This window comes from Anas acuta, chromosome 2 (assembly GCF_963932015.1).
Source record: "Anas acuta chromosome 2, bAnaAcu1.1, whole genome shotgun sequence".
NCBI classification, from domain to species: domain Eukaryota; kingdom Metazoa; phylum Chordata; class Aves; order Anseriformes; family Anatidae; genus Anas; species Anas acuta.
In genome coordinates, this window is record NC_088980.1 from 35858008 (window position 1) to 35880297 (window position 22290).

Sequence of the window (22290 nt, forward strand, 5' to 3'; positions counted from 1 at the left end):
TAAAGATGAAAATCATACAGAAGAAAAACAAACAAACACAAAACAGTGGTTTCAGATGAGTTCTGATTTTTGGCACTTCTTCAATGCAAAAGTGGCTTTATTTTATTTTATAAGCCTGAGACTCATTACTATGAATTACTTTTGTAACTAAAATCGGGACCAGGTTGTTTTTTTGTAATGAATTACCAGTAAGTCACTATCACTGAATCTTTTCTAAAGCTTTTCAGCATGAACAGATATCATAGCTTTAAAAGGAATGTCAATGCTCTGACTTGCGCTCAAAAGCCAAGAAATTATGGGTGGAAATTTCATCTGTGAGCCACACAGATGTATAAAAATGTTTAAGAAATTAACAGCGTATGTTAAAGATGCAATGTCAGCCCCATTTTTATCCATAACTAGACTTCATTAGTTTTGTGGCTTTAAAATTGACATTTAAAAATAAAGGCAACACAAATTTTTGTGACTTAATTGAGCACTCCTTAAATAAAGAGATATTTCAATGTTTGCAGAATGTTAATGCCTTTCCAAAATAAGCTATGTGCTGCTGCTACTTAGCTGTACTTCCCTCGCACCCTAAGGAGTCTATTACTGATGGAAGCCATTTCTTTCACTAAATCCTGCCCGCGAATCCTAACAAGAGCTTTAAGCCTTAAACAACGTCTCCTGGGAGACACTATTGTTGCAACAAAAAATGGAAGAAATTTCTTAAAGTGAACGTTAGGCAATTACTAGAGGATGTAGGTCTTTGGAAGAAGAGAAAACTTGTTATAGCAGAGGGAACAAAAAGCCAAATGTAAGCAGAGAGCACATGCCAGTCACCCCTGAGGGAACAGAGGGGAGGTATAGAAAATTAACTGCTGCATTTCTACTTCCCACCAAAACCACAAATGGGCCATTTCAGGGGACTAACACACACAGAGCTTGCAGATAAATACGTGTCTACCTCATTACCTGGGAAGAGCCTTCAAGAGCACACTTCTTTGCTGAATATTTCTGCTTCTACGTGAATAATCCCATTTATACAGAAGAAGGTGCTGTACATACGCATGCAATGTTTGCAGCATGTATGTGTGTCAGCTTGGAAGCTGCTCAGCTCCGTCTGAGAATTTGGCCCCTAGTCCTTTGGCATAGATTTTTACTGCTAAACTTAAACATTCTCTGCAGCCAAGCCACCTTGAACTGTTTCTTATCAAATTTCATAAGCAAAACGGGTTCGAGTCTGGTCAATATGTGGATGGGAGATCATTATATGAAATTTATTCAGCTTTGCTGAGAAATGACAACAGCAGCTTGACGGCATCAGGCAATGGCAGGACTTAGCTGTAAGGACACAGACAGAGATGACAGATTCAGACAGCTTCATTCAAGACAAGACTGCTACATCTAGAAAAGCCAAGACAAGTAGCAAACCTAAACGGAGGACGCAGGTCTGAAGGATGAGTAGGACAACGATTATATTTGGATTATACCAGTTAACACCAACCCAGACAACACTCTGTCAGACAATCTAAGGAAAAACATCCTCTTTGTTGTCTGAACTCACCAGAACCCATGTTTACCTGTATTTGAAGATGAGTTAACAGGATTTGCTAAGAGTACAAATCAAACAGGATTGCACAGAAGGAACACAGCAATATTCTTCATTTTCACTGGACGCAGCATGGGGCTTGAAGGTTGTGTAGGAACTGAGAGACTGAAGTGCAGGATGATTTACATACCTTGTCTCCCTGAAATGGATCTTGCCTGGCTATCCTTGGTTTTATCACCTTGCTAGTTGATTGCCATATGTATTTGCACTCGAGGGAAAAAAATTCACACCAGCTAACAACAGACGTGTGAACTGCTTATCTAGAATTAGCCTGCCTGCCTTCCTGGGCTCCCTCTGCAGGCACTGCACAGGGAGGAGGAGAGAGAGGGAGAAACTCAGCCAGATAGGACTGAGCACCTGACCTATGTATCACAGAATCACCGAATGGTTAGGGCTGGAAGGGACCTCTGGAGGTCGTCTGGTCCAACCTCCCTGCTCAAGCAAGGAGGCTTAGAGAAGGTTATCAGAAAAATCTCAATTCTGCCTATTTTAGGTCCAGAAAAACTTTAACTGGCAAAAATGGAAATTCTGGGGTGAGGCTGTGATATATAACTCAATTGATAGCTAATTAAAAAAAAAAAAAGACCTCCAAGAAAGAGTATCTATTTTATATGTGGTTTTTGCTACCAGGCTATTCCAAATCCTAACCTTGTAATATGGCTCCAAGGGGAAAATTGGAACAAAGGATGCAGAAAGTGGAAGCTGGTATTATTTATATCTTGGCAAGCAGGACCCAGTTAATCCAGAAACTCACTTGGCCAAAACAAGCTTATTCTCCTAACTACAGGTAAAACAACATTCTGAATAATGTTAAAAGTTTGAAAAAATATATAAATAATAAAAATAGATTTTTTTTAGTAGACTTTTTCTTTCTTTCTTTCATGTTTGATGGAGTGTATTTCAAAGATCATATAGTTAACCAATGTTACTGATAAATGTGCAAAGTCGTATTACCTAACCACATCATAAATTAGGCTGCTCAGTAAGAGCTGAACAAAAAGCAAAGCAAAAGAAAGGAGAAATTCCTTCACATCTGTAGCGAAGGAATTTAATCAGTTCGTTCCAAATGGGAGATAATTAACAAATTCTTACTTCTAAAATTTCCTGTATTACATTAGGACTTCATCATTTAGCTGTACTCAACATGTTTCCCTTTTTCATACCCCAGGGACATACTGAACAAATGATTCGTTTCAGAACTTCCAAACAGAGTGTCTCAACTACAACTTTTCCACTTAATCATTAATACCAAAATGTTAACTAGCTTATGCAAAACACATGGCAAGGCAGTTTATCAAGGCAGGGATGCTCATGTTATTTCCTAGTAAGAAGAATATGTTGGGCCTATTTATTACAAAATAACATAGATAAATGTGTCCAACTTTTTAGAAGAAAAAAAAAAAAGTTATTTAGCCTGAGGTGTATCACCATAGCCTGACAAGATCTTTACCTAATGTAAGCCAGAATGACTTGGGCTACAAGATCTGGTTTAACACAGAAAGCAAATTTTAGTTTCCTCAGTTCGTTGGAATTTTAATACCTGGGAGAACCAGAGGAAGACTTGGTTTTGAAGAAAACACAGATCACTTTTTTCATACATTGCTTTTTATTTCCTTTTTTTACTCAGTGGATGTAATACGTTAATACCACCAAGAAAGAGAAGATGGAAGAGTGTTCAACACTTAGCTATTCTGTAATCTGTGTGAGAAAAACTACCTATGATTTTGGTCCTCTCAAAGCCTAAAGCTTTTCTGTTTTACTTTTAGGGGTTCTTCTTCCTGATGCCTCAGTACATCTACTGTTCTCTGAAAGCCACACAGTAAAAACGCTAGCTGATGTGGGGATAAACAACACAGTATATGCTTACCTGTAGGAGTACTACTACGAAACGAAGAGGAAGGAGTGATTGGAGGGGTAACTGGAGGAGTAAGGCTTCCACTGCTGTGGCGAGGTGGAGTAGATACATTCCCACGGGATACTGTGCTTGACAAAGTCAAAGAGAGTTTTGGCTGAATCTTTTTCTTCAAAGATTCCTGCTCACGTCGAGCTGCATCAGTCATAAATCTAGAACAAGGACAATCATGAGGATGAGAGGCTTGAAACACTATCAGCACACAAGCTATAGGTAAAGAAAAAAATAAGTATATTTTGCTTTCTGTAGCAAAATGGAGCTTCATATTCAGCCATGACAAGTTCCTCCAGAATACAGAGATTTCAAGAATACAAACCTCTCTATCAACTTTATTCACATAGAGTTCAAGATCTGGGGCATTTGTTTCTGATTTTGATACAATTTACATTAGACATTTGCATCGTGCACAAGCTTTTTGAATCTCCAACCAAAGATCAGTCTTTCACATATCACACTAACTACACTTAATCCTTCCATTAAAAAGTAGCTGAGTAGCTCTAGTGGAGACAAATGTTAGGGGCAAACATATTGAGTAGGAATGTCAAAATGGTATTAGGAATTACATTGTGCACATCATTTCCAGCTTTGGATAATCACATCTTTTTTTCTTAAGAGTTTTAGACACTGTTGCCTGATATAAAACATGTCCAATTAAATTGTAATTCCTCAAACAGGAGCTCCCATCTCCTGAAAACTGAATTAGACCTCTGTGCAGAGCTTTGGTACGTGCTGCTGAATGCCTAATGCAACTCAAGGTTCATCTCAGCGGGGTGCTCAGAGGAAATTCCACCAGCACAATGCAAGGTGTATGCTAGTAGTACCCTAATTCCAGCAGTGCAACTTCACGCATGGGTTCTCTCACTTGGAACAAAAATAGTTTTTTTTCACTTCTATTCTGATTCCTTCCAAAAAAAAGAACAGCTGGAAGGAAAATGACCTTTTATTCTAAGTGAAAGTACCTACACTCAGTTACACCAGAATATTCGATGCTGACATTTCAAAGCATCACCACTGGCACCTGTGTTAAACCTCACTTGAAAGAACTGGGGATCCCCCAAATGACCTCTGTAACCAGAGATCATGCACCGAGGGTTCCTTTCTTTCACTTCCACTGCCCAAGGAGCCATCTTGAAGGATTCCTAAAAAGACAGCCTGGAGTAAATCACCTTTTCTGTACAGTCCTCTGTGCTTCGTGCTAAGGTAAAAACTATGCCTCTCAGTAAATAATACAATACACAACAGTGTGTGATACTGAATTATGCTTAAGTTACAACCAGACATTTGTCTGACTTCAGTTAGACGGAATAAGCCAGGTTTTAGTCAAGATACCAGGTTTAAATGACGAACTCTTGCAACCTGGGCAAACAGTGAAGGCTGCATTCAGCTGAGAACTGCACGCAGCCTGTGTGCTGCAGTCACCTTGGAGCCAGCTGTCACCCAGAAACTCGTATTTGCAATCCACTAAGGAAACAGATGACAAAAATTACCAGCAATTATTTGTATTGGACTAAGGAAACGCAACCTGGCTTGCTTTCAATAGTCACACTCTCCTCAGAGGAGCCTAAGAGAATGAGGCAGACCCAGGGATGGAAACAGCAGCAGAGTACACATCCGCAGAGGAAATAATGAAGATGCTGAGTTGCTGTACTGGGCGTAGGTGGCACGGTTTTGGTGGCAGGGAGAGGTGCTGGGGACCTCTGTGAGAAGAGCTTGGAGGCCACCCTGTGCTGGACACGGCCCATTCCAGCCAGCCCAGCACCGACCCACTGCAAAACATAGCTGAGCCCAGCAGCAAAGGTGGTGGCACCTCTGTGAAAGCACATTTAAGAAGAGGTAGGAAATGCTGGAGGGAGAGAAAGAGGAGGAAACAGAGGGAACGAGAGAAAAAAATAGGTCAGAGGAGTGGGAGATGGGGTGCTCCTGGGTGGAGCAAGCACAGCCCTGAAGGGACTGCAGCCTGCGGACAACCAACATCAGGAAAATGGTGTGGAACAAGGAGCAGCAGAGGAAATCCATGACATCCTGACCCCAGCTCCACTTGTTCCCCTCACTGAAGGGCGTGAGTGGGACCATCAGTGGTGACAGCGCGGCAGAAGAGGTGTCTGAGTGAAGCTGTGCCCTGGGGACCAGAAGGGCAGGCATGAGAGCGGAGTGATGTGAAACGAGCCTGCGAGTGAAGCGAAGCCTGGGAAAGGGAGAGGAAAAGTGGCTCCCCTCCCCAAATGTTTTAGTGCTTGGCTTTTGCTTCTTAATAACCAATACCTGAATCAAGAGTTAAATATTTCTGCTAGTTGGCAATAAATTAAGTTTAATTCCCCAAGGTGGGTCTGTTTTGCTTGTGACAGTGCTTGGTAAATCATCTCCCTCTCTTCATTTCAAGCCAGGCGTTTTCCCTCTCCTGCTCCTCCTGTTTTCTCCCCATCCTGCTGGGGCTGGAGGTCAGGCAGGGGCTCAGTAACCGAGCAGCTCCGCAGGTGCTTGGTGGCTAGCAGGGGCTAACCCAGCCCTCCACCAAATTCTTGTCACTTGATAACTCTACCTGCTGCGTGACCAAACGGCCTGTTGCGTGACTTGACACACCTCATCGTGAGAGAAGACATGGAAGCAAGCCCTGATCAACATCCTGAATCCAACACAGGACAGGGAGATGTAGTTAGGCTCCATGGAAACCCCACATTTTGCGACTGCTTGCAGCCCCCGGGCTGTTGAGTGGAAGCTGTGTAGACTCTGCTGGCCATGAATCCAGACCTGATAGCATTTATGGAGAGGTCACTAAGAGAAAACAGCTCCTGGGGAAGGAACAGTAAGGGTTGCACAGGAAAAGGGAGGGGAGGAAGGAAGAAATCGGGTTTTTAGGTACGTGCGCCAAATATGAAAGAAAAAATTGGCCCGGATCTCCAAAAATTGTTCTTTTGAAAAAGAGATTTAGGTACTTTAACACAGCCTCAAAACACTAGGGCATAAAAATTTAACTACCCGTAGAGCAATAAAGTTGTATCCTGTCCAACCATACCATGAAGGCATTAATAAGTGGACCTTTGCCATGATAGCATCATGCACACAAACTGCAGACTTTAATAAACAGGTATATGACATGACGGCTTATCTTCTTTCAAACAGAGACAATGCATCATGTCAAACCCAGATATGGCAGTTTTATGAAGTTAATATTTAAAAAGCAGATATCCATAGTAACGGCTCAGTTTTATATTTTTCTTCTCTCAACAAGGGTGCAGATATTGGCAAAACAGTCCCCAAAGAGAACTCTACATTTCATTAAAGAAAAAAAAAAAAGGATCTCAATAAAACGGCCATTCAGTACACATTTGCTTTTCCTCTAACCAGGAAACATCTAATTCACTATTTTTGGAATTTGTAGCACGATGTGTGCTTGCTTCTGGATGGGAAGCCTTATTCCTCATGAAAACGTTATGGCAACATTATAAATCCTTGAAAACTTGGATGATAACCTCAAGTGTGAGATGTTAAAAGCACCGGCATGAACGCCGTTATTTAATAAACTCAGCCACAAATAACAATGTTAAAATAATATTGAGGTATAACCAGTCTGGTTGAAGTCCATAAAAATCAGGAAAATTTGAAGTTATAGCTGAAACTTCTCCCTGTCCTCTTAACTCACTCCCCTTCGGGCTGAGCACGCTGGGTACGTTCCAGAAGGTCGTTTGTTGTCTACACTGTGAACCTGGGAGAAATGGAGGGCAGAGACTGCTGAGAAGGTCAGTTCCTGATACGTGAAGTACGAAATTAACTTTTTCAGATCCAAATCGTCCCTTACGCGTGTTTGCTGAAGCACTGACAGTGCTGAGCTTTTGAAACGAACGCTTGTCTAAATGGATTAAAATATAACATTTTAATTGAAACACAATATTATACTCATGCTTAATGATGGTGGTGTTCTTCAAAGCCTATAATATAAGCATTTTAATAATGGGTATAGGACGACATTTCCGACTAAAGCTTTAATTTCCATGTTGAAGGTACATTACGGTTGCAGCATCAAGTGCACAGAAATGAAACATATTGGATTTAAGGTTGAATATTGGCCTCTAAATTACACAACTGCATAAAATTTTCCCTGCCTCATTTAAATGCACCAAGATGTATGGGACACAGACAATGAACTGTAACTAAAAAGGGCTGCCATAAGACCACTTAAGGTCATATCTCACCTCCTTGCTTAATAGTCCCTCTCGCTATCTTTTTGCTGAGCAAGTCTCCCTCTGCTCTTCTCAAGCCTTATTCCCAGCTCCGTAACCTTGCCCTCCAAATCTTATAGCCGTGTTCCATATTGCAGAGGATTGTGTTTGCACCTCATAATTCTCTCTCTCTCTCTCTCCAAGTGCAACATACTACATAGGTGCAGCGGAACGGGGAGAATAATCGTTCGGTTCCCTGCCACTCGCTGATCCTGTTTTGACAAGCAATTTTATTTTTTTTTTGTGTGCTTCCTTGCAGATGGTTCACAACATTTGGAAGAAGCCTATTCCTTAGAAAGAAACCTCTTCTAGCCCATTTTTTTCTTTCCTCTCCCTTTCACCTTCCTAGTAATTCAAATCCCTGCTCCAAAATACGTAGGTGCAATGATTTCCGAACCAAGCGCTTGCAGCAAACTTTAATAAACATGAGCAAAATATAGTATTTCCCCCTCCTCTCATTGCCTGGAATGGTTCAAGTATTTTTATTGAAACTTTCCCAACAAATTCTGCCTGAAGGAGACACCCAGCACGGAAAAATTCAGCCCAAACAGCTGAATGTTGGCAACATAATAAGCAACCGAAACAGTCTTATAATGGAAAGTATTGCACAGCCTTCCATATAGGTGGCAATGCGATACAAACAGCACGAACTGTTGTTAACAACAATAACAAAAGTCACAAAAAAGCAGAGGTGACATCCAAATTAAAACGCTTTTTTAAAATCAACCCTTTGCAATGCTTGCGAGTATTCCTCCCTCCCAGCCCCCATGCCAAAACCAGCTTTGCAATCGAGAGGGAGCAGAAGCAGAAGCCCGCTCCCAGAAATCTCCGCTAAATATACTCGCACGGACTGCTTCAGGATCATGCCCTCATGTGACTCACACCGTGACGCCGGGGTTAGTTTATCATAAACCTCTTCCTGCACTCAATTCTGAGATAGCTGAAGTGTTCTGCACTCATACACCCGAACCGAGGGCAAGGGCAGTCATAAAAATAGGCTGCCCTGCAGAATCTATCTTCTTACTGATGGTCATGAGGGTAGGAGGTTCTCTTTCCTCCTTCTTCTCACTGTTGCAGCTTGTTGATGTGGGAAGCTAGCCCTCTTTGGCCAGATCTACGTCCACAGACGTTTATATGGACAGTGAGAATGGTGCCTTGCAGCTACTTTGTGCAACTGAAAATTAATTTGCTAACCTTGGTTTCTTCATGATCTAGACTCATACCAACAGTCAAGATGACACAATCACAAGCCTGTCATGCTCCAACTCCTGCACACTCACACAAGAGAGGGAAGAGGGAATATGCTGAGCTTGCAGAACAAGCAGATTACATGTCGGAGATGCTCATGCCCAGGACTACTCTGTAACATTGTGTGATTGCACCCAAGCTTAAAAAAATATTAATAATAACGGTGCTACTTGCCAGTAATACATGTATCTTCTCCTGTGCCTCACCAATGACATGTTGTACTAGACCATAATAGTAAAAGGGAGTAGAACAGAACTAGTTCTGACCCTTCTTCTCATTATCACACAGATAATTATGGAAAAATGCTGCTACTGACATTCAGCTCAGCTTCATGTTTGCCTAATTTTGTTAGCCTGCACTGGGAAAAGCTCCTCACCTCTCCCAGAACGTGAGAAACCAAGCGGCTGTGGTTCCACCACTCTTATTTCAGCAGGCTGCTCCTTAACCCAAAAGTTGGTCAACTTCAAGATCGATTGGAAAGAGGAGAAAAGAAAAAAAAAAAAAAACACAACAAGATGCTTCATAGCAGGTTTGTGCTATCTTCTGGTGGTATTATATTTAGGTCAGAAATGGTGAAATTTACTTGTCAGATGGGCCACACAGTAGCTTAACTACATATTGAAGGCCACATATTGATTCTCCTGCTAGGCTTTACACCTACCAAAGTGCTCGTTATGTATTTGATTTTCCCCTTAATCTTTTTCCACTTTTGTCCCCAGATGTTCGTGCAGTTCTTTGTCACTGCTGTACGAGGAGAAAGGAGGAGGTGGGGATGCTATGTTTAGCTCCTAGCATTCCGCCTATTAGTAGTGTTTAGGAATTTAAAAAATGCTAGGTGTGAAGCCCCTCTAGTAGTACAGTATGTTAAAACTTCAGGAGACCTCTACATTGAGGAAGGGGTTAGGAGGGTCCATTTCTCATGGTGGGACCCTATTTCAGGAGGGTGGGGCTCTGCAAACCCTTAAACTTCTTAGTCAGGAACTGTCTCTCCCCCACACCCTTTGCTGCCCCTACAAAGCAGCGAGGTTTGGTTCAGCTAACACTGGGAAAAGGAGTCAATTGTTAAGTTGAACCATTATCGGGTTAAGTAGAGATCTGGTGGAACCTACACTGCTGGAGCTCGGCAGTAGGCTGCCTTGTCTCCTGGAAAGGATGGAAGGCTGTTCTCAGCTGAACTTCACAAAACGGGGCCAAAGCAAAGACAATCCATGTCCTCAGTATTGCCTTGCACACTATTTTCGTGATAACGAGGAAAGAAATAGATAAGCAAGTTTCATACCATTACTCAAATTATTTGAGGAACCTCCTGAGCACTTTCACGTACCTTTCTTTGTAGCATGGGAAACAGAAGTATGCTGCAAAAACACTCTGGAAAAAAAAATGTTGCTTCACAGAAGCTATCAACCATTTTTTCCTTTAGAGATCTTCCATTACAGTCTTAGCAAAACCCTAAAAAGAAGTGTCAGTGTGACAAAGCCCAATAAAGATGCGTGCATAATCACACACATTCCTCTGCCACTATCCGCGTAGTGCCAAAATGTGTGATTTATATGAAACTCCCTCTAGCTTTTTTTTCTGATTTCACAAAAAACATCAACAAATGAGGAAGAAAAAACACAAAATAATAATTCCCTCTCGATTATTCCCTAAAACCTGTATTTCATAACAGACCCTAAGCAGACCGAACAACTCATTAAAGGGCTTTTTTAAGTTTCAGGAAAAGAATTCTTCCAGCCCAAGATGCAGTACAGAAATACAAGGCATCTGTGTTGGGCTTCAGCATGGCACATTCACGAGATCAGGTCTTACAAAGGAATTCAGTGTTCATTCTCCATGCTAGTCTTACTCAGACTGATCTGTTAAAAGCCTTCCCTATGTCCTAAATAAGGAATATTTCTGACAAACTGATGACTATCTTAGATAGACAGGCCAGAATCAGATTTCTTTTTATTATTAGTCCTAGGAATAATTTACTGCTGGTACAAGTCTTTCATTTCCATTATTCAGACTATTTTCTCAAGATGTTAATATTATTATCACCACAAAACCAGATATAATGGAATACAAAAACATTTTTCTGAATACGTGCACCTTCAGCAGTTGTATTACAGGTTATGAGGATGCCCACATAACAAAAAAAAAAAAAGGTGAAAAAACAGACTTTGCATTGCATTTTTGCTGCAGCACTGATAAGACTAGAACACAACATGCAGTCTTGTTCACATTGCTGTCACTACACTCAGGGTGCAACCTGGGGAAATCTGTTCAATATGAGCAAGAGTTCACTGCATTTAATTTAATTGTCTGCTCGTCACACACATTCTTAAAATATACAATAAAATACCCACCAAGTACATGTTTTGTGCTTCCAGCATGGAAAATTGATTTAAAAGATTGAGTAATTTCACATTTAAACATATGTAAGTAGAGCTAATGGACGGTGACATGCCAAATAATCTATTATCACTCCAAATGAACAAAAATAAAGCAGCAATTACTTAATCATCCCAAACCATATACTTCCCCAGAGTAAAATGTGTGTTTATTTGCTGTTGGTCAATACAAGCAGGGTTAAAAGTACAGAAAAGGAATTTAGTCTCTCTCTCTTTCATGAATAAACAGACAAACTTCAGTGTGAATTACACGTCATATTTAGGCTCATGTAAATAATTAACACTGGACATAAGCCCTACCTTCGCATTTTTCTACATTAATATTTTTTTTTTCTGCCTTTTTTTCCCTCCATTCTTTTTGTAAGACACTTATATTTACTGTACTGTATCAACTTTTCACAGGGCAACAAAGTAATTAAATTAATTAAAAAAAAAAAAAAAATCAGTGTTGTACATTTCCCCACCATAAAAGCAGCTGTTTACTTAAATGTTTGGTTCTGAACCTTCCAAAAAAGGATATTGTTTATTTATAGCAAAAATGGTATTTTGACCTTTTCTTCCTTCAATTTGTGTAGGTCATGCAGAAAATGCAAAATCCAGGACTATGTCCAATTTATTTATTTATAATTACATTGACAGAAAAATTCTGACCTGCACAGAAAACATTAGAACAATAATGTAACCAGGGAAGATGAAGTCTTTTTTCAGATATTTTATTCATAATGAAAATTCATTACTTGTGCTGTGGACTGATGATGGGGACTAGAAGAAGACAAGAGCCCGCAAGGGTTTTCTGCTTTTGTTAAAATAAATAATATTTCTATGCTTAAAAAAAACACACACAACAACAACAAAAAACAACAGAGCTCACGGAAATCAACTCAAGAAAGTTTCCCAAACATTAGAAACATATTTCTATCTCTTTGTTTCTCTTTCACTCTTTTTCCACTCTATTTTGAAGTGAAAGAGCAAGTTACAGAAAGGAGCTATAAATTATCTGCAACTTCAGATTTCTGTAATTTCCATAGAGCGAGATGCAGGAAGGCAACCACCATTTGTCATGATACTGTCACACCTCTTTCACAAATAAATAAAGAGTTTACAAAGTTGTGATAACCCTCTCAGGCATATCCTATCAGCATGATACTATGCTGTGCTCTACCTCTAGGTTGAGTTATCAAACTAATTCTAGACTTTTGCTGTTGGCAAAAAAAGAAGCATTTGGATGGCATGAAACATTTGCAAGGTTTCTCACATTTGGGTTAGGTTTCCAAACGCTGCAGTAAACCCTTGCCTTTAGCGTAATGTAGCAGTTGTCATTTCATAAAACATCCTCCCTTCATTTACTGACTGCCTCGTTAGGGCACTCCGTCAGCCGTGGCTTTGCTTATGGTCATTACTGAACAAACCAGTCATCGCCCGCTTCTAACAACAGACATGGATTAGTGCTTAATTAATTGTTAAATATAACTTCACAAGTCCTTACATTTCAGTTTATATCCTAGCTAATACAAAAGAATAATCTAATGTTATAGCCATAAAATATTACAAAACACCAGATTAGAATTTTAATTGACATCAGTAATGTGAAATACAAAGTTTTACTAATAAGAGTTTTTCCAACAAGACATATATTAAAGTATTTTTAAAATACGACTTTAAAAATCCACGCTGTCACTTTTTAAATTTGCATCACATATGCAAAATGAACAAATTCATTTTCTTGGCAGGAAGTTACTATACTGACTAAAGATGATCTCACATGAAAGACTACTGATGGTATCTTTTCAGTAATACTCTAACTTAACATATCACTTATTCAATTTAAATATTTTAAAGACTGTTATTCTGTTGGTTTTTTGCTTTGTTTTTTTTGACTTGTTAGGCTAATCTGTGCTTTAACATGAACTAAATGCAAAATTCTTGAAGGCAGAATAAAAATTTAACATTTATGTTAATGTGAAGGAAGTACAGGGGAGTGATTTATTTATTTTTTTTTTCATTTGTAGAAATGCTAATCTTTAATTCCCAGTCTCTTTGAAGAAGGTGAAATTAGGCTGCTCACAGAATAAAAAATAATGAGTCTGTATCTCCTGAGTTTGACTCAAATCTGAAAATAGTTCTTATGTGAGACTTAAGTAGTGTACCAGCCCTGCTCTGGCTCACTGCACAGGCTCGAGTACTGTCAAATTGCCTAGTTCCAGTAGGACATTTTACTTTCAGATGTGCTTAACCTAGAATACCGTATTTTTTTCCATTACTAGTCCACCCTCTTTCCTTCTTGAAGAGTTTATTGTAACTATTTATGTAAAAACAAGTTCTTGCAGTCAGCCCTACAGAGAAATAGATCTGTGTATTCGTGACATCCACTTTTACTGTTGGACTTAGTTTGGTTTTATTGATGCCTCCAGGACTTTTAACTTTAAGAAGCAGGGAGCTGAAATGTCAAGTATTTTATTCCTGTAATGTTCCATTTATGTCACGGTATTCTTGTGTCATTTCATACCAAGTTCTTCTGAGAATTCAAGTCAACACCCAAAGACAGATTCATCAAGGAAGAAGTCAAAAATAGATCCTACCACAAATCATTGCTTATTAGCTATAAGGATGTCTAATATCATCTGCATAAATAAGCCAGTCTTCAATAATTTATACAGCATTAGTCGAATGCACTAACCAACACATTTTCCGGTCTTGCAGAAATGCATCACATACTGCCTATATAGTGGCTCCATCAGCAGCATCTCTACAGTAAGAAATCCAAGATACTCGTTCACTGAAATATGACAAAAAGAAGCTCCGGTAATAATAATCTGCATAATAAAAAAACTCTTAAGACCTATAGTTGCTGATTGTCTTTTAAATACAAAGACCCCTAAAATTTCTTACAATGCAGTCACTGTTTAATTTTATTTTTAAACAAAATACTGCATCTATCTGGGAGGACACTGATACAAAATACAATTCTCCCATTAAGAAGGATCATTCAGCTCAAAAGATGCTGTTCCAAGCTTAAAACCTAAGTGAAGATTTAGATGGAAAAACATTTTTAAAAACTGATTTATAAATCTGTATTCAGAAGACTGGGTGGGGTGAAGCTTATAATGGAAAATTGCAGCAATCTTAACATTAGGAATGTGAAATGTCTGGTCTTAATAAACCAAATTTTCAAGCATCGTGAGTTGTTTGGAAGGACGATAGCAACTTGCTAACAACTCACCCTTGCTGAAATGGCAAACTGAACAGTCCCAGTGTTCCAGACTCTGCAGCAATTAGTCACACATCTGTAAAATAGCTGATGTCAAAGATTCCTCCTAAAAGAAACTTCAAGGTGAAGGTAGACAAGGGAAAGCAGAGTAGGAAGAAGATAACCATCATTCATGGCTTTTGCTCTTTCATGCAAAAAGAACGAACTCTCATTTCTGTAATTACATGCTATTTTTAAAATATACCTTTCTACACTTCAAGCTGCTTTGCCTGGAGGAACGAATGACTGACAAAGTTAACAGTTCATTATGTAATCACTGTATTAGGAAGGAAAAAAAAAAAGTACCTAAGAATCAAGAATAACTCCCGAGGTCCCCTTATTCAGCTGTGAGGTACAAAAGGAGATTTGCATTTTGAAACTTTGGTGTCCCATTTGTCCCATTAAGTCTCGGGGTGTGCTATCGCACCAGAACCAGGCACGTACACGAAAGCAGTAAACTCCCTGGTTTCGCCTGGTCTGACAGAAACCATTTCCATCGCTTCCCTCCCACCTCCAGCTCGCAGCGAGCTGCTGAAAGCAGCGAGACCCTGCGAGGATGCGGAAGAAAGGCCTGACATCTGAACAAGGCACAAGGCGCTGCCTCTCAGGCAGACAGCAGGGAAGTTCCTTCAGCCCTGTTTGATCTGCTTCGCTGGCGTGGCTGCAGAAAGCCGGGTTTTCATTAGGTAAGGGGGGAAAAAAACAAAACAAAACACAACAACGTTGAGATGCTGCCCGCTAAGTGAGGTTACAAATGCACCGTAACACAAAGAGCGAAGAGAAAATATATGGTGTAATACAGAAAGGCCTAATACTTGTCAGTGGAAAAAAAGTATAAATGACTATTTTAATTAATTTCCTAATGTAAAACACAGCTGTAGTAATGTTGGCAAATATCACCTGCCTGTTTTAAGTTTGTTAAATGAAATCATGCTCTTTAATTGGGTCTTAATGTACAAAAGTATGTTTTATTTACTTTTTATTACAATATCAGCATTTTAACTTTCAGTTTGCTTGTGCAAAAGCTTTATAAATTACTTGAATCACTTAAATCCGAATACTATAATCTGCAGTTACAATGTACCAGTTTGAGTTTCAACAATTAAATGCCTTTTTTGTGGACTCCCGCTGCTATGTGAACTAGCTGTAGGCTATTAAAATAATGAGTCCGGACTGAGTCATCTGATCTCGGGCTCGGTGCAAAGCCTGAGGAAAAGGACTTAGCCCACAATTCCTACTCTGTTTACCAGACTGCGACCAGACCGCTGGCAGCCGCGCCGCTCCCTCCCCCTCACGCAGCCCCAAAGGCGGTCTCACAGAGCCCTCTGCAGGCCGCCCCGGCCCCAAGCCCCGGGCCCACCTGCTAAGGGACGGGCCCCAAAGAGCTCAGAGCACCCCAAGATGCAGGGCTGGCACCGACCAGGCTGCCCCTGCCGAGCTGGGGTGTCTGGGGAGCTGTTGGGAGGATTTTGGAGGTGCTCCGCACAGCGCCTGCCTGATGCCAGCACCGACCAGGCTGCCCCTGCCGAGCTGGGGTGTCTGGGGAGCTGTTGGGAGGATTTTGGAGGTGCTCCGCACAGCGCCTGCCTGATGCCAGGGGGTGGGAGGGAAGGGGGCTGGTGGCCCCAGCCATGTGGTGGTGTTCTCCATGACCTCCTTCATGTTGTACATCGGTTCAGAAACATCACCAGCAGTGCCAATTCGCGACAGGAACGGTCAAACTGCCAACCCTGTCACGCACTGACACGCAATTTCCCCACCACACCATGTGTCTGCCTACCAAATCCCCACAGCACGTGCACATTACTACATTGCCTGAAGCACTGTCTGCCTACCTCGGCTCAAACACCCAGCTGGTACCCAGGGGGTGCTGGTGTAATTTTCCTGTATTATTTTTAAGTTGGTTTGTGTGCCAAGAACTGTACTTTATCCACTTCCTTGATCTTTGCAGTTTGTGCTTTACGTAATCTTACAGCATCAAAGATAAACGGAGAGCTTTCTCTAACTAATCTCCGTAGCTCTTTCGGGAGATTTACCATCATCATTTCCACTTAACTACTCTTCTGGAAAAGAAAAGAGCTCTACAGATAGGGCTGTTCCTTTACACCCCTTTTAGGTTTACACATATTACCAATCCATACCTGCATTTCTGGCTCTCCAGGTGACACGTGTGCTCTATGCGTCATTCCACCACTCCTCCTCACATAGGGTCCTTTTGATTCCTGCCCTCTCCAAACCACACTGATGCTCTGCTTCGAGTCACCAGCCCTCATGAAAAATCGATTTCCCCAATTTAGGTAGCACTGTGTTTTCGGTTTCTTCATGTGTATTTATAAATACACACATACAAATACGTACATGTATGCACACATACACTATTGCATGCATGTTTAATAGATAGAAATGAAATATATATACACTCACTATGCATCTATGCATATTCTTTTTGCATTTTAATAGCCTAGTGAAATCACTGCTTTCAAGTGCCAAAGTAATCAAATAAGGAAGTTGAAAAAAAAAACCAACAAAAAAAAAAAAACAAAAAAAAACGTGGCCAAGATAAAACAGCTTGTGGAGTGCTCTTACTCACAGTGTGCAGATAATGAGATTCAGCACACACAACAAAGTTACCAACTTGTATGACTCCAAGTCTGCCAGTGTTTCTCTAAGGTAAGTCCTGATGAAAGAATCAATGTGGAGAGGAGAACCATGGCAGTTATATAAAGAAGGAAAATGATCTAACCCGTATAGTTGCACATATATAGTTATTTTTAAACTTGGTTTAAACTCTAGAGACAATTTGAAACACTAGAGACAACACTGTGAAAACATCTGAAAAGCTCACAAACCAGAAAGTAAGCAAAAAGAAACTGTGCTATTAGTCAACTTTTGAACCATAGTAACTTGTGATCAGGTCTGATGTGATTTTTGAATTTCTGATGTTGTCTATTCTGAAACACATTACCAGACAAGCACAACACTTCCCTGCATCCATTTCTGCTTCTAGAAATACTGGCAAGCAGAGGAACATGCCACGGCAAATTGAGAAACAGCCTCAAACCACCACTACCAGCACCTCCAGTGTTGAGTCAGCGCTCAAGACGCTATCCCACTGCAATTCCTATTTCATTGTGCCTACCTGCAAATAGCAGGCATAATAAAATGCCTCACATTCAAATTACTGCTCATCCTACATAGATTCTAAAACCCACCAACAAGCTCTGTGTAAACATCAGCCGTGTTTAATAGCTGACCTGGCTGACTACAGGGACTTGAAACTTTCCTCTGGCCCGGTCAACTAGCACAGTGGTTCCACAGCATATGCTTAGTGGTAACTCAATGGTCTACAAAATTATATTAAACAGTTGTTTATTAGAAACCAGAGGGCAAGATTTGGTGCATTATGGTCTGAGAAAAATATTGAGGGTTGGCTCTGGTCTGCTGAACTCCTACACTGGAGAATTGCTGTGCTGGTGGAAAGGCGCAGGTCCAGGCCTTGCTGCCCCAAGCATCACAGACGCATCCATGAGGGCATTTCTCACTCACATACTTGCTCCACATCAAGCCCAGGCCAAGTGGCCCTTCGGCCAGGGAGCAGCACGGGAGGGGCAGGCTGCCAGCATCAGCAACATCAAGGAGGTAGAGAGAGTTAAAAAGCAGACAATGAAATAACTTCTTGTTGCTTTCTTCTCACAACAGTTTCCACAAAATTTCCTTTGCATATTATTAGGACAGTACTGCCTTTGGAGAGGGAAGGACTTTTTCCCCCCCTAATGTTTTAGATACTCATTTTTTAAACTTAATTTTGTTACAGGCTAAAAACCTGTTAAGCCCCCCACACACACACTCTGTCCACTTTCCAGTCTCATTTGCTGTATTCTTATTGCATAAACTACCCCCAAAATGCCAAGAAACAGATGAGCTGCATGAACTTTTCATTTCCTAAAACCTGTGTCAAGCACCAGAGCAGTCATTTTACAATTTACAATTTGCCCTTGGAAACAACCTATGGACTGCTGTCACTGCAAACCAGTGCCAGCTGATTCTAAGGCTTTTTATTTACAGATGAACTACTACGTAAATCTGCATGTTTTTAGGATGGTGCACCAACACAAAACACTTTTCATCTTGCAAATTGTTAAGCAAGATCTTTTAATCCTCAAACATAGTCCCTGGATTTAATCCAAGTCCTCAGAAACATTTCAGGTGCTCCTAAGAGTAGCTTCTTAAAATGTTTTTTAAATTTCTAAATTTATCAATAATAATAATAATGATGATGATGATATAAAATTTACAGGCTGTTCTATTCATAAGCCTTAAAGCAAACCTCAGATCACAGTAAGATAATTGCAATCCATCTTTCCCAAGTAGAGAGGGACAAAGAAACTGTTGCTTTGAAAATTTCAAAGGTGGCAAAAGGAATTTTGTTTAACACCTACAAATGCAAAGGTTGTGTGATGAAGCGTCTTCCCATAATCATTAGTTTTTTCCTTCCATGCTAACATCCTTTGTTTTTTTTTCTGTCCAAGCCAATTTTATGAACAGTTTTCATTCACAGAAACCAATTTCTACTTGAATTGCCACTTCTTTATAAGAAACTCACAGCATGACTAAACAATATAGGAACAGTGCGTTTTCCAACAAATTTTATTCAAGAATTTTTAAAGCCACTGGGATTTTCTAGATTGCTTGGATATGCTTACCCCTTGACGCAAATCCCTTTCTATAAAGGGAAGAGCTCTGAAACTGCCTTTGTAGTATTTTCCTACATAAGTTGTGAGTGAACGCTCACTTATAATCAATTATAATAGTTAAACTCCTCACTATCTCGTAATAAATAGTATCTATTGTGCTACATAATCGAGAGGAACAAATAAAATCCTCTATGCAGGGTTCACATCCTCCCCCCAAAAAAAGTCTCATAAAGGTCTGAATTTTTAAAAAACAAAACGTAAATTTAAGAAAAATATGAATTTTAATGACAACTATGAAAATGAGAGTAATAAAATATACTAATTTAAATGTTAAAAGCATCTTAAATTGATTTTGGTATTGTCCAAAAGCCCTGGATGTCCCATGCAACCTAAGAGGTTCGGTTCAGGGAATTTTTCAATAGCTGCAGAATAATTATTGCAAAGCTTAACTTAATCCTACTTTGATAACTCTAAATGATATTTTCAGATGAAATACATTGGAATGGAGTTGGAACACACTACTCAACTGGAAAATTCTTTACGCTAGGAGAGTCAGAAGACTTAAGTAGATGCAGTATTTTTACTTGCTTTTGCTGGAAATTGTTGTAAAGCATTGTCGTTCACCAACTACAGTAAAAATGAGAAGTAAAAATTGAGAAATATGTATTTGCAGTAAAAACTGTGACACTTAGCACTAAACTTCACCAGCAGCGTCCCGCCCAAAGTTAGCTTCTTCCCTCTTCAGCAATAATAAACTTGACAGCGATGCAGGCTGGCCTATTTTCAGTGGCAACATAGCAGCAACATGCTGGAGCAGCTCAGCACCATTTTTATCCTCATCTCCCACTGACATCGGAGTAATTGAAAACACTTGCCCGAGGTGCTCAGCAACTCGCAGAATCTAACACAAACACAAGCAAGCCTCAGCGCTGCTAGAGGCCTTCATGCAGAGGAGCAAAACCATCGGGGTCACCGCAGCGCCTGACTGGGAGCCAAGGTAAGTAGAATAAAATGGGAGTGCTACCATAAAAGGGCTCAGTACCATGGGTGTTAACATTCTTGTCAGCAGCAATTCAAAACAGCAGGGGCAACTTTGGAGGACAAGACGCCGTGAAGGTGGATTAAAATGAGCAGAACTGGGCTGAGGAAGGGTGGAGAGGAAAGCCAGGAGTGGTGCAGCTGGGTGCACCGCCGGCAACAGCCCCACAGTGACAGGAATGGAGAAGGGTTAAAGCTCAGCAATAATAAACAAATAGGAAAAATGACACTCTCATTCCAGCAACTGGCCTCGTGTAAGTGTCCCGAAATCTCAAGGTAAGGCACTGCCCAGCTCGCCAGCTAAGGACGGCACTGTCTGTGTCCGCATGCAGTGAGCTCAGCGAGGAAACTCTTCCAGACCAACACCCTCAGCTCTCCCAGCTGGAGGGGAGCATTGCCCTCGCTTGGTCTGCTCTGACAGCGCACGACTGGAGAAGCACTTTAGCACACCACATGCCTCGGTGTACTGGACTGCCAAGAGAACAGGAGCTGAGTAAGAGCTGGCATGGTTTATGGGATTAAAGTCCCAGCAACGCTTACAGATTGCTCCCCCATCCTCCCCAAAGCATTGCTGCTTAACTCTTATGGACCAAAGAGCAGTTTCAACGACACCGATGCTTTCCTCGTGCAGAATATGGGAGAGGACAGGTGATGAGGATTAAGAGAAAATAAAATTTGCATGTCTTCAGCATAGCTGAGGAAAACCACACCGCAGTGTCGTGATTTAATGGCAGAAACATGAACAGGAAAAGCATAAAATTCAAAGCAAACTCTGAGCGAGCAGAAAAAGAACCAAAAACCCTGAACACCAACCCTCCCGTCCACCAGCCCACACAACTGGTGTAGGAGTGGAGGAGGGAAGCTGCTCAGTGTAATACTGGCAGTGATGAACAGAGAGCTAATGGAAGAAACAGAGCTAGCAGTTCAATCACCGATGACATCAGGCTATCAAAAACAATCTGGTCACTATCACATTAAAAATCTATAAAGCAAACAAAACAAAAATAGAGATGAGAACAGAGAGCTTAAGACTCACTTTAGCAATGGACTAATGATTGTCATTATTAGTTCATAACACTCTGAAAAACAATGCATGCAAGCTAAAAATTATTACCCATATTAACCGATTTACTATCAAAAATGCTGCTTCTCTGCCAAAATCTGGTGCTAAACCAGATAGAGATGTTCTGCTGATTTCCTTTCCAAGAGCTGATGCAGTGGTTGACTTGTCTTCCTAAGCCTTTGGCTATCCCAGCAAGCTAGAAACTGGGAAGAAACTCTTCATAGTTTTTAGCCACTAAAGAAAGAGCCTTCACCAGAGCACGCAAGCACCACAACAGCCAGCATTTTAGAGGCAGCACTTTAAATAACTCTTAATTTTTCAAAGAATAACTTTGTAATTCATTCACTGGGCATTATAAACATACATAAAGGTCCATACATTTAAATAAGCAAAGGGATAACATGATCTAATGGATGGGAGCTGGAAACATTCTGACTTTGAATAAAAATTAAAAAAAATCTAATTAGTTGTGAGGAAAAAAAAAGTTTGTCATTTGGCTTCAAACCATTATTGGATGCTTTTCTAAAACGTATGCTCTATTTCAAGGCACAATACAAAATTTGGTCTATACTCAGTCATGCAGCAAACTCACTTCGTGAAACTCCTTTGCGGAAGCAGAGAGGGAACTCCCTTGCCTGTGTCATGCCTCAGGTAAGACTAATAACCGTAAGGATCCCTCCTGTACTATCAAATGCTTTGTAAATCCTGATACACAATCTTAATCACAGCTCTTAATTGGGAATGTCTCTCTAGAGCCATTCAGGAAATGAGAGCAGGAAACAACCATTATGTGGCAGGAACCTCCGTAGATCAAACACAAACCAAGTTCATCTTTCCAAGTCCCTACCAACTTATCTCCATGCAATATGAATAAACCTACTAATCTA

General features: G+C 40.5%; 1 protein-coding gene across 1 annotated transcript in view; it reads right to left on the reverse strand.

Moving 5' to 3' along the window:
- The window catches only part of JAZF1 (JAZF zinc finger 1), a 185810-nt gene that overhangs the window by 25886 nt on the left and 137634 nt on the right, over positions 1-22290 (reverse strand). Inside the window, exon 3 of the mRNA XM_068674274.1 lies at positions 3459-3655. Within this exon, the coding sequence (XP_068530375.1) occupies positions 3459-3655 (197 nt within the window). The remainder of the gene's footprint in view (positions 1-3458; positions 3656-22290) is intronic.